The sequence below is a fragment of the Hipposideros armiger genome, unplaced genomic scaffold (genome assembly GCF_001890085.2).
Source record: "Hipposideros armiger isolate ML-2016 unplaced genomic scaffold, ASM189008v1 scaffold_821, whole genome shotgun sequence".
In the NCBI taxonomy this organism is placed as follows: Eukaryota; Metazoa; Chordata; class Mammalia; order Chiroptera; family Hipposideridae; genus Hipposideros; species Hipposideros armiger.
The window spans coordinates 182,808-194,967 of NW_017732171.1; the positions used below are offsets into that span (position 1 = coordinate 182,808).

At 38.5% G+C, this 12,160-nt stretch overlaps 1 protein-coding gene across 5 annotated transcripts in view; it reads left to right on the forward strand.

Annotated features, from left to right (window-relative positions):
- The window catches only part of TAB3 (TGF-beta activated kinase 1 (MAP3K7) binding protein 3), a 55,828-nt gene that overhangs the window by 17,912 nt on the left and 25,756 nt on the right, over nt 1-12,160 (forward strand). For 3 of the 5 annotated variants that reach the window (XM_019629001.1, XM_019628998.1, XM_019629002.1), the window contains exon 3: nt 8,592-8,795. In XM_019629001.1, coding sequence (XP_019484546.1) covers nt 8,694-8,795 — 102 coding nt within the window. In that variant the 5' untranslated portion in view covers nt 8,592-8,693. Of the gene's footprint in view, nt 1-8,591; nt 8,796-10,786; nt 10,972-12,160 lie in introns of those variants that run through there. The other 2 variants (XM_019629003.1, XM_019628999.1) reach the window with 2 other exon arrangements.

Genomic DNA, 12,160 nt, shown 5'->3' on the forward strand with positions numbered 1-12,160 from the left:
AGTTTCCTCTTCATTTGGGAGGAGGAATTCTGTTGGGAGACATCCCAGCAACTACTGTGCCTTGTACACCTGCACTCCTTAATTAGGGGGGTGGGTATGGGGGTAGCTGCCCCAATGGAGGAAACCTCAGAGTGATTCCACCACTAAGTATACCATCCGAGACCCCCAGTCTTCGTCCTGCCTTGAGAAATTAGGAGTCCCTGCAAAACTGACAGGCAGTAAAGGCTCCACCCTACAGAATCTTCTAGTTTCTGTGGCTTCAAATTGTGATTTATGTCTTCACTATTTCTTCTTTCTTGATCTAGGGTTACCGCCTACACAGCTCACAATCCACAGCTGTGGCCATCTGTGCTTTAGTGGGGGTGTCCCAGGAGTTTGGTCACATCCTACCCTAGCCAGTACAGTTTAGATATTACTCGAGTCCTCTGTCTGGTTTAAGGTGTCAAATCATCACTCATCACTAATATTTTAGTGTGAAAACTAGCATCCTGTTATAATGTTAAGAGACAAAGTCCATATGTATTTTGCATAGTTATTGATACATTGATATACAGTTGACCCTTGAACAAGGCAGCGAGTTAGGGTTGCTAACCCCCAAGCAGCTGAATATCAATGTATAACTTTTGACTCGCCAAAAACTTACTTACAGTTGTCACTCAGTATTTGCAGGGGATTAGTTCTAGGACCCTCCGTGGATACCAAAACCCACAGATGCTGAAGCCCCTATATAAAATGGCGTAGAACAATGCATACATAGTCAGCCCTCTGCATCCGCGGATTCCCAACCAAGGATCAAAAATACTTTTGGTGGGGGCCCGCTGAGTGGCTCAGTTGGTTAAGAGCTCACTCAAGAGTGTGAGCTCTGAGCAACAGCGGTTCAAGTCCCAGCCCGAGCTGAGCTGCCAACAGGTGGCATGATGGCTCAGTTAAAAAAAAACAAACTACTTTTGGTGGAGCTCACAGATGTGAAAGCCGGGGATACAAGGGATACAGAGTGCCAAGTGTATATTTATGGACTTGCACAGTTGAGACCCATGTTGTTCAAGGGTCAATTGTATTGGGTTGTCGGAAAAGTCATGACATATTTTTTCTATGTTTTTCGTCTCAAAAATGCGTCATGACTTTTCCAACAACCCAATATATGCACAAGAATAGATTGTATATTTTGATCTGCACAATCTATAAGTAGTATTCTATGGGGTTAAATCAGAAATACAGTGTAGTATTTCACTGTAAAACGTGTGTGTGTGTGTGTGTGTGTGTGTGTGTGTGTGTGTTTTAAGGTAACTGTTTTATCTTATTGGCTGGAATATTTTATAATCATCAAGAAATTAAATTTATTTGAGAGTGTTACATATTGTGAAATACTTAATGAACACCCATGTCAGTTAGTGCTTATGTGAGTGAATGTTTGTATAGGGCAGAGTGCTAATCACTATTAAGATTACATACATAATCCCTTTAGGAGAAGATGTTTTTTAATCAGTTTAGATTCCTACTCATAGTGAAAAGTAGATCTATTATCTTTTCAGATGGTAGCCATTTTTGTGGGTGTGGAAGTTGTTGGCTTCAATTTTAAAGATGCTTTTTAATGTTTTTTCAAAGGCAAGTATTTGTAACCATTTTTTTAAAAAGGCAATTTCTTCCCTTTACCTCTGCTTCTTGTATGTACTCAAACAGCTATTTGTACAAGGATTTATTATTCCCCTCTCAGCCCTCCACCTACAACATACCTGGAACCCCCTATTTAGATGATAAACTGTTGAGGGTTTGCTGCCCTTTTTCCCCAGCCAAAATAAGGGCACACTTCATCACTGTACTGGGAGTGTCCTTGATACCTGCCAGTGACATAGTGGAAAGAACACAGATTTTGGAGAATGCAGGCTTGTATTTGAGTCACAATTCTCCCATATACCCATTCTCCGAGTTTGTTTTCTTCTTTGCAAAAAGGAGATAATCATGTTAACTTTGGCTTAGGTAGCACCCGAGGTTCTGAAGGCTGAGAAATCTAGCTGAGAGCTAGTAGCTCCTAAGAGCTCTGAAGTGTGCGAAGCCTAAGCTCTTGACACCTGAAACTCCTTTCTGCTTGCTGATCCTTGTCACTTTTTTTCCTTCTCATAAAAAGGCCACTGTATTGCCCTTATATTTTAAAGACTTGAAATTAGAGTTGAGAAATGAATAAAACTGTTCTTTGAAGACAGTAGGAAAGCTTGAGTTGGGTGCTTCAGAAGCTCTTTATTTGATGATGGTTAAATAGCCATCAAGTGTTGTGAATGTGGTTAGACCCTCAAATATAGAGGAATCATTTCCTGTTATCATTTCTGTAAACAAAGATTTGATTACCTAAGGTCATTTCTATCATTAAATTCAATGAATTTCAGTTTTTTTCATTTCACCTAACAAATAATCCTTAAACACCTAGTCTGTACTAGGCCCTTTGCCTGGTTAATTGTATGCCCTGCCTATGGCCATACCGCCATGAATGCGCCCTATCTCATCTGTATGCCCTCACAGGAGAGACTGAATTAGGGAATCGAAAGAGTTGTAGGTCTTAGCCTGTCCTAAAGCCGCCTTAGAGCTATGCTGTCCAGTAAGGTAGCTACAGCAAACTACATGTAGCTGTTGAGCACTTGAAATGTGGCCAGTCTGAATTGAGATGTTCTGAAAGTATGAAATACACACTGGATTTCAAGGACTTAGTCTAAAAAAATTATGTACACTAGCTTATCAGTGATTTTTATATTGATTACATGTTAAAACGATAGTATTTTTTATATATTGGGTTAAATAAAATTATTAAAATGAATTTTACCTGTTTCTTTGTACTTTATGTGGATACTAGACTATTTAAAATGACTTGCATTTTTATTGGACAGTGCTGCCTTAGAGCTTCAGAGATTTGGCAAAGTAACTCATCTAGTTAGGATTCCTTCCTGTGACTAGTATAAATTATAGATCGACTTACTGTGAAAATGTCAGGTAATGTTTGTATTGATAAAAAAGGTAGATAATTCAAACCCTGTTTCAGAGAAAAAGTTAAATGAACAATAAGGACTTTCAAATAATTTACATTTTAAATTAAAACCTAGATTGTTAATCTGGTAGAATCTCTTAGCGTTTCAGATTTGAGAAGTTTTTAAAGGGGCAAACTGGGAAAATATACCCATTGATTCAGTAGCCTAAACTATTTTTATTTTTTCCTAAGCATTCACAGATAGTTCTATTGGGCTGTTGGAAAAGTCATATGTATTTTTCTTTGTTTTTCGTTGCAAAAAAGCGTCATGACTTTTCCGACAACCCAATGCATAGGTGATCCCTGATCCCCCAAATTTTATTGGGGGTGGATGAGTGTGTGCAGGAGGTAGGGGACAGAGTTCATCTAAAGTTTCATACACACACACAAACGTGTGCCCAAAAAATGTACACAAGTGGACACTGGTCAGCATTGCTCAAGCAGTAGTTCGCCGTAATCAGAAGTGTCTCGGGCCGGCCGAGTTGCGCAATGGTTTGGGACGCCAGAGGGCTCCGGTTCAGATCCCACATATGAGGGCCAGTGACGCTGCCCTCTACAGCTAAGATGCTGAACAACAGCTCAACCTGGAGCTGGGCTGCCGTGAGCTGCCTAGGACTAGGCTGCAGCCCCTGCTGCAGTGGGTTGCCATGGGCTACCGTGTGTAGCCAGCAGCTGCAGTGAGCGGCCGTCCAGAAGCCGGCGACTGATTTGCCTCGCCCAGGAAGAGCACAATGATGGTCCCAACTTGGGCCAGTGAAGCAACGTCCTCCACAACTAGACTGAAGAACAAAACGACAACAACTTGACTGTTCCCCTTCCCCCAATTCCCCAATAAAAATCTTCTGGGCGCTGATGGAAACCACTTTGAGCACCTCTTGTAATTGCAGAAGTCAAACATGACTTGTATTCATCTTTTGTTATTGGTGTATATTGAGTATTAGAATTTTAATACAGTTTTCCTTTCTTAAAATGTGTATACAATTTTTTGGCACCCTCTGTATGCGTGTATATATATTTATATTTTAATCTTGTTAGCTAGATTGATTTAGTATAGTAAAATTGATTCTTCGTCACTTAACAAACATTTGAGGAGGTACTACGTAAGGATCTGGAAATGCAGGGATTAAGAAGGCATAGCACCTGAATAGACCTAGGGCTTTTTGTTTGCTTTTAGTTTTGCTTACAGAAAGTTTCCAAAATTCTATTGCAAGAATAAAAATAGCACAAAGGACACTGTATACCCTTTACCTAGATTCATCTATTGTTAACATTTTTCCCATTTGCTTTGTAATTTGTTTCCTTTCTGTGTGTGTGTATGCAAACATATACATATATGATATATATATTTTCCTGAACCATTTGAGTAAGTTGCATACATGATGCCCTTTACCCCTAAATGCTTCATTGCCTAATTTCTAAAAATGATATTCTTGTATATAACCACAGCAGTTAACAAGTCAGTAAATTTAGTAAATTCAATAAATTTAGCATTGATAGAATTTTTTCTAATATGCCATCCATATTTCAATTTTGTCAATTGATCTATTCATTTCTTTTATAATATTTTTCCCATTTAGTATAGGATCTAGTCTAGGATTTAGTTATCATGGCTCCGTCTCCTTTAATCTGTGATATTTTTCTGGTTTTAGTCTTTTATGACATTGGCATTTTTAAGATGGCATTCTCACCCCCTACCCCGCTTTCTTTTTATATATATATATATATATATATTTTTTAAGATTTTTATTGGAGAATTGGGGGGATGGGAACAGTGCTGGGGAATTGGGGAAAGGGGAACAGACAAGTTGCTGTCGTTTTGTTCTTCAGTCTAGTTGTGGAGGACGTTGCTTCACTGGCCCAAGTTGGCACCATCATTGCGCTCTTCCCGGGCGAGGCAGATCAGTCACCGGCTTCTGGACGGCTGCTCACTGCGGCTGCTGGCCGCTCACGCTGGCTGCTGGCCACACACGGTAGCCCGTGGCAATCCACTGCCACAGGGACTGCAGCCCACGCCGTCGCCGGCGACTCACGGCAGCCCAGCTCCAGGTTGAGCTGTTGTTCAGCATCTTAGTTGTATAGGGCAGTGTCACTGGCCCTCATATGTGGGATCCGAACCGGGGCCCTCTGGCATCCCAAGTGAGTTCTTAACCATCGCGCCACTCGGCCGGCCCCCCGCTTTCTTTTTTTAATAGGCCATTTCTCATTTGGGGTTTGTCTTATGTCCTCATGAGTAATTTCAGGTGTTATGCATTCCTGACTGGAATACTATAAAGTGATACTATCACATCTGGAGGTGTACGCTGTCCATCTACCGCTGATTGGTGATGTTAATTTTGATCACCCAGTCAAGATGTTTAATTTATCCATTGTATCAATTTTTCCCCTTTGTAAATAAGCAGTTCTTTGGGGAGACCCTTTAAGACCATTCATATATCGTACTCTTCATTCAAATTTCCCCTTAGATTTAGTATCCACTGATTCTTGCTTGAAGCAGTCTGCATAATGGCTGCAAAATGATTTTTTCCAGCTCTAGCACTCCCTGCACGTTTACCAGTTGGATTCTACTATAAGCAAAAGCCCCCTTCTCCTCCATTTATGTATGTGTGTATTTAACTATTTATTATTGATAAGGAGTCATGGGTTCCTCTTTTCTGCAGGCCTATAATTCATTACTGGCCTTAATTATTTTGGTGCTCAAACTGGCACAGATGTGGCCATTGGGAGACTCTTCAAGCTGACTCACAGATCCTTATGACAAGCTCCCATCACTTTTTGAGTACTTCCTCACTCTGGCATAACAATATGTTCCGGGTAGAGCTATAGTTTTATATGCGAGACCCTTCAGATAACAGGTGGCTTCAGTATAGTGTGTTTGGTTCTCCTGTGATGATACGCACAGCCCACTGTGGTACCATAGCGGAGAGCCCTCTAGCACAATGAAGGCAGCAGGACTAAGGGGGGAGAGGGGTGTCAGTGGGTGATGCTACCAATACTGACATGTATGGGATCGATAACGGCTTGGAGAAGCAGGGGGGAGGGAGAAAGGTAGCGTCTCAAGCAAATAGATGATCATGGGCTAATGTCCTGAGAAAAGGTGGCACGGAATATCCATGCAAAGGATCGATCACACATGGTTGTGTTTGGTTGGGATACAGAGTGATCAGATTTGCATCTTAGAAAATAAATATTCTGGCTATGATGTGGAGGAAGGCAATACCAGGGGCAGGGAGAGCAGCAGGAAGTTGAGAACAATATTCAGACATGCTCTGAATAATACTAACTAATGCTTCTTGACTTATGACTGTTTTCCATGTAAATTCTTCAAAAATTTTTTTATATTAAAAGAGTGAGTAAAAAATAAATAAATTCTACAACCCTACTGTTATTTCCGTTTTACAGATGAAACTTCATGGTGTAAGGATTGAGTCTCTTGCCTAGAGACTATTAAATGGCAGAACTAGGGTGCAAACCATGATTCACTTGATTTCACACTGTTTACTTGGTTGTACAAGAACAGGAAGTCAAGGATCACACCATGGTTTCTAGTTTTGTTGACTGAGCAGTATAACATTCATGGAGAAAACAGCATTTGGGGAAGGCTTGTGGTAAGGAATTCTTTTTGGACATGTTGACATGTCTTTGGACATATCCATATGGTGCTGTGTAGTACGCGGTTGGCTATGTCTGGAGTTTGAGTATGAGGCTTAATATACCAATTTGGGAATTATCAGCCTTTAAATGTTATTGAAACCTTACTAGTGGGTGTGATCACTGGGCAAAAAGAGGTACAATGATAAGAGGCAGTTTACGGGAAAACCCAGGGAAACGTTAATGTGACAAGAGAGGTGGGAAGAAAGCAGGCTACTATGATGCCACACAGGCTGAAAAAGGGAAGGAATGATCAATAGTGTCAGATGCTTCAGAGGTCAAGGGCATAGGGACCAGAAGATAGATCATCTGGATTTAGCAGCAGAGATATGATGGGAGAGGGTGTTTCAGTGGAACAGTTGAGATGAGTCAGATAGAGTAGACAAAGGAATGAATTGCCAAGAGCAGAATAGTACAGGGTAGCCAGAAGGCCTATATATGTGCACATTGGAAGTTATCTGTATTCTTCACCCACATTCTACCTTTTCCTCCTGTTTTTTAGATATCTTCCGTGTTGATGGTTGGAAGTCATTACAGCAGCCCCTAATAGCTCTTTTTACCTATGGTTAGGCAGAGTCTTATAGAGAGAGGCTTTGTGGCCACCTTGTACACGCACGCACACAGTACATAAATAACTCTCCACAGTCTTAGCTTGGAAGGAAGAAGAGAGACAGCTAGATGCCCAGTAAAAGTCAGCAGATTGCAGATTGCATGCAAAATGAAATTCCATACCTATAACGAGAGATGCCACGGTATTTTAAAATTATCTGCTTAATTATAAACCAGCAAAACTAATTCAATATTTCCTTAAATACTTTTTGTTTTTGTTTTAAAAATAGTCTCTGTAGTTCTCTGCATTGCCCCAAGTAATGGTATGATTTAAAGTTCTGGGGCCTATTTACAAGAAGTAGATTTGGTGTGGGATGACCCTCCCTTCTGTGTGTGGTTTAGACGTGTATCTTACAATCATGGTTTCCATAAATCCTGTGAAGATGCGGGTATTTACTTCTCATTCTTAAAAAATATTTTTACCATATAATGAGTGAACACAGCAGAAATATGAGATTGTATGGTATCCTCTGTATGATTTTCTCCCTTTTAAAAATGAGAAGTGTTGATTAATAAATGAATCAGTTAATTGACCCTTGATACTACTAGCTGATTTATGATTTCATTATTACTGCACTACTTGCCTTATTTATGTGGCTGCTTAACTTGAGTAGTGCCAGTAAGATTGGGGGTCAGTTTCCATTGCTCAAACTGTACTCCCACATCCTGTCATCTCAGCACCTGTGCCAATTGCATCAGAACTAGCTAGACAGGTCTAGCTAATGATGGGCCACCAGCGTCATCTTTGAAAACAAAGGATTCCACATTTCCTTTTTTGTTTGCCCAGTTGTTTCATTTAGACATTGGGTTTCTTATACTCAGACTTCAAATTCAAACATTTTGGCTTCAAAGTACGGGGAGAATGTAAGGCAGACAGGACAAGTGCGCTTTGTGGTGTTGATATTATCAAGTTCTTATTTTATTATTTCAGACATCAAAGTAATTGCTCTGCTTTGGAGGAGTGAGTGATAAGATAGCCCTTGGGAAAACATGAGTTTTTATACATAAGTAGTATTTCTCAAGGCTAGAAAAAATATGGTTGCCAAACAATAATACTCTGTATTTTTAATCTAGCTGTCACTTATTTTTTTTAAGCATTAAAAGGAAACTGAAATTTAGGTGGGGTGCGGTTTGGCTTTTTTGTTTGTTTGTTTTTAAACCAGTGATTAGCTATATTACATTGGAAAAGTCTTTGGCTAAGTTGTATTTGTCAATTTTCCGGCTTTGGAATTGGATATTCTTATTTTAGTTCTATTTTAATATATTAATAGCTTATATTTGAATAAAGTGAAATATGTAATTAAATTTAACCATACTTTAGTTCTTTTAATAGAAAATGACTGTGGTGTTGGAAGATCATTACTACTGGAAGGCCGGTTAGCATTCATTTCCTGAGAAAAACTTGACCACCATTTGCTTTGGCATGGCGCAAAGCAGTTCGCAGCTTGATATGCAGGTTCTCCATGACCTCCGACAACGTTTTCCTGAGATTCCAGAGGGTGTGGTGTCTCAGTGCATGTTACAGGTAAGTTACCCACCAAAGACAGTTATACTAAGTTACAGTTTCCCATCTTAGATCTGGCTTTCTATTATGGTGACTAGAACTTGGTTAAATTTTCTTGTTTATGGTGAGGGGTGGCGTTTAGAGCAGGATTTCTCAACCTTGGTGCTATCAGCATTTGTTTTGGAGTTCTGCCTTGTGCACTGTAGGATGTTTAGCAGCATCCTGGCCCCCACCCACTAGATACCAATAGTATCCCCGTGGGCACCTGTGCCAGCCAAAAATGTCTCCAGACATTGCCAAATGTCCCATGGGAGGCAAAATTTACCCCATCGAGAACCACTGATTTAGAGCAAAAAGGGAAAAATTCTCCTCACATGTCACTTCTTAAATTGTTTGGGTTGTGTCATCAGTCCTCAAATCCTTACAATTGAATTTTGAATCTCAAATTGATTGTTATAACTTCTGAGACGGTGTACTTTAGAGCCTATTTTTTAAACTTTTTAGAGTCCACTCCCTTTCTTACTAGCTTTTCTAGTTGATAAAATTAGACATTAGTAAGCATTTAAGTGTAAGGTCACTTTTAGTTTATTCACATTCCTTTTGTTGTCTTCTATTAAAATAAATCTTTCATCTCTCATAAAACGTATCTTTCCACTCAAGAGGCAGCAGAGAAAGAGGCCTAACATTTCCCCTGTTGAGTTTTACATTATCCTTCACAGGATTTCAGTGTGTTTGGGGTTATAGCATTTCCCTATTTGGTTGACTTTTGGGGAGCAGCACTTTTGTCTTGCCCACTGGACTTCCTCACACAATCAGTTCAGATTCCACCTTACTGAATGATATGCAAGCTCTACCTTACTGCAGTGTGAGCCGCTCAGTATATAACCTAAACCCATGTGAGGTTAATTACAAAGAGAGACTCAAAGAACAGTGGTGGTAACAGAGGTGCTTCCTTTGTTTGCAAGCCCTTCTACTAGGTCTAGACCTTTGGGCTTAATGACTTTAGTGTTATAGCTTGTCTTTTCTAACACATATTCTCAGTCTGAATTTCTGCTCTTTACTTCAGCCCCCCATTTTGGTCTCTGGTAAAGGGAAGGTACTTCCCACTGGAGTGAAACCAAGCATAAGCGAGGCTCTGGTTTAAACCACTTACTAGCAATCACCTTGCTCACCTATCCTAGGGCACCACCTCACTCTGACCTTTTCTTTTTAAATATTTTATTTAGCCCTTTATGACCTGTAGTTTTTCATGGCTTAGTGTCTTCATCTCACTACTAAACTGAAGGGATGGAACTGTAAATTCAACTCAGTGAACATTTATTTGTTGATAATTTATATTGTCCTTAGTCTTTTACTATTTTGTTCCTTGGGGATTAAGAGTTTTTACCGGTATGGAATTTACCACCTCCTGGGCCTGGAGAGTTTTCTCGGTTTGCATTAAAATGTTTGAAACTCATTAGTTTGCATTTAACACAGAGGTCTTAGGATCCCTTTTTAGGAGTATGATGCTTTTTTTTTCCTAGTCCTTTCAAGAGTGTTCATATATGTCTTCATAGAAATTCTAACCTCTTCTTTATCTAACTAAAAACAATTTTGATTTTTTTATTCTTCATATTTACTGTTTGATAAATTTTTTAACCTTTTTTTTCTTTTTTAAGACATTTCGCAGGTCAGATATGACATTTGAATCTATTCTGGTGGTATTCTTTTAAAAATACTTCCATAAAGATAATGCTTAAATATCTTGTATTTGTGGTTTTAAATTTTTTTTCATGAAAGTTTACTCAATTGGTTACTGTAGACATTCATTTGAAATAGGCTGAGAAATCCAACTTTGTATCCTTTTGAATTTGGATCCTTTTTCTGACAATGCTAATTAGGCTACTTAATTCATGTAGAAAACAAGAAATTTCAGGATCATTAATAAAAATGTCAAATAGTAAAATAAAGTGTCCACAACTGCTTTAGGTTTCAAATAAAACTCTAGTTTTTGTTCTGTCCTTAATCCATAGGTTAATAAAATGCTTGAAGGAGATACTTTATTTTCACTTTTTCCGTCAGATGTCTGTCAGTGACATTTTCTACTTGGCAATCAATTTGAATCCTTTGGCTCCAAATTTCCTTAACATATCTAGCTTCTCTCCCTTGATCAACATGATTTTCAAGAAGGATCAGAAAAAAACAAACTGAGTTTTAAGTATGTTCTTCTTAAATTTCAACATTATGTTTTTTTTCTATGACTCAAAAAGTATTTTTAAAATTATTTGAATTTGCATATCAAAAGCTTTACATAAGGAAAAAGATAAAAGTTATCTATGGCATTTTGATAATACCAATTCTTTAAATTCCTGAGAATTCATTTCGCAAGGGTTTGCTTGACTGAATCTTCTTTTACTTCCTAAAGCTTTCAGAATAGTAATGTATTTTGGGCCTAACGTCCTCTCCCTTGAAATTCCCGTGTTATAGTGGAAAGAGCGCTGGAAGTCAGGAGACCAAGAATCTAAACCTGGCTCTCCAGTTGATTGGTTAAGTGCTTGTTGTCAAGCTGTGTAACTTCCCAGGTGTCTTTTTCCTTATCTGTAAATGAGTTGTGTTGGAGTAGATGTTCTCCCAGCTCTGAAATTGTGGTATTGTATGTACTGTTTTGAGTTGAACCTCATTTGGCTCTCGACAGAAGTGCAGTGTTTCCTTTCATTTTTTATATAAAATGTACTTTTCCTTAAAATAAATACATGGCAATATGTGCATATCTGTATGTATATCTAGGAAATGCAGAGAAGGTCATGATAATTGAGAAACTTTAATAGAGTATTTGAAAGGCAATGAATAATAGTGTTTTAGGCTGATAAAATAGTTCAGAATTCTGTATTTTAATGGGCAACTACCTTATGTCTTAAATTTTTAAAAAGAGAGAACCTGTTGTTACTTTGATTACTGTTGATTGGAATGTTGAAAATGTTAGTTTCCTATTACTGTGTGTGTGTCTCAAAAAATTCAAATCCTTAAATGACTTTGAAAGTTTACCAAGCTACCTTTCATTGGGTAAAAACTTGAGACTAGGAGTGTGAATGAATGAAATTAAGGCAGTCGAGACCTGGTTTTATGTTAAATTAACATAACTTTGGCAAAGTCATGGAACCATAATGGAAAAAGTGGACTTTTGAAAAAAACTTATTTCTTTGTTTAGCTTAATTGTTCATAATGATGACAGTTGAAGTTACGTAGGGATAACTGGTTAAAAGTGAAGGCTGCTTTAATGTTTACTGTTTTGACTAAGAATTTTATTATTTTTTCCTCCTGTGGTTTCAGTGCCTTTTGAAAACTAAGGCATGATTATCTTCATGTTTATCAGTTTAAATATTAATGATGGCTATTACTTATTACTT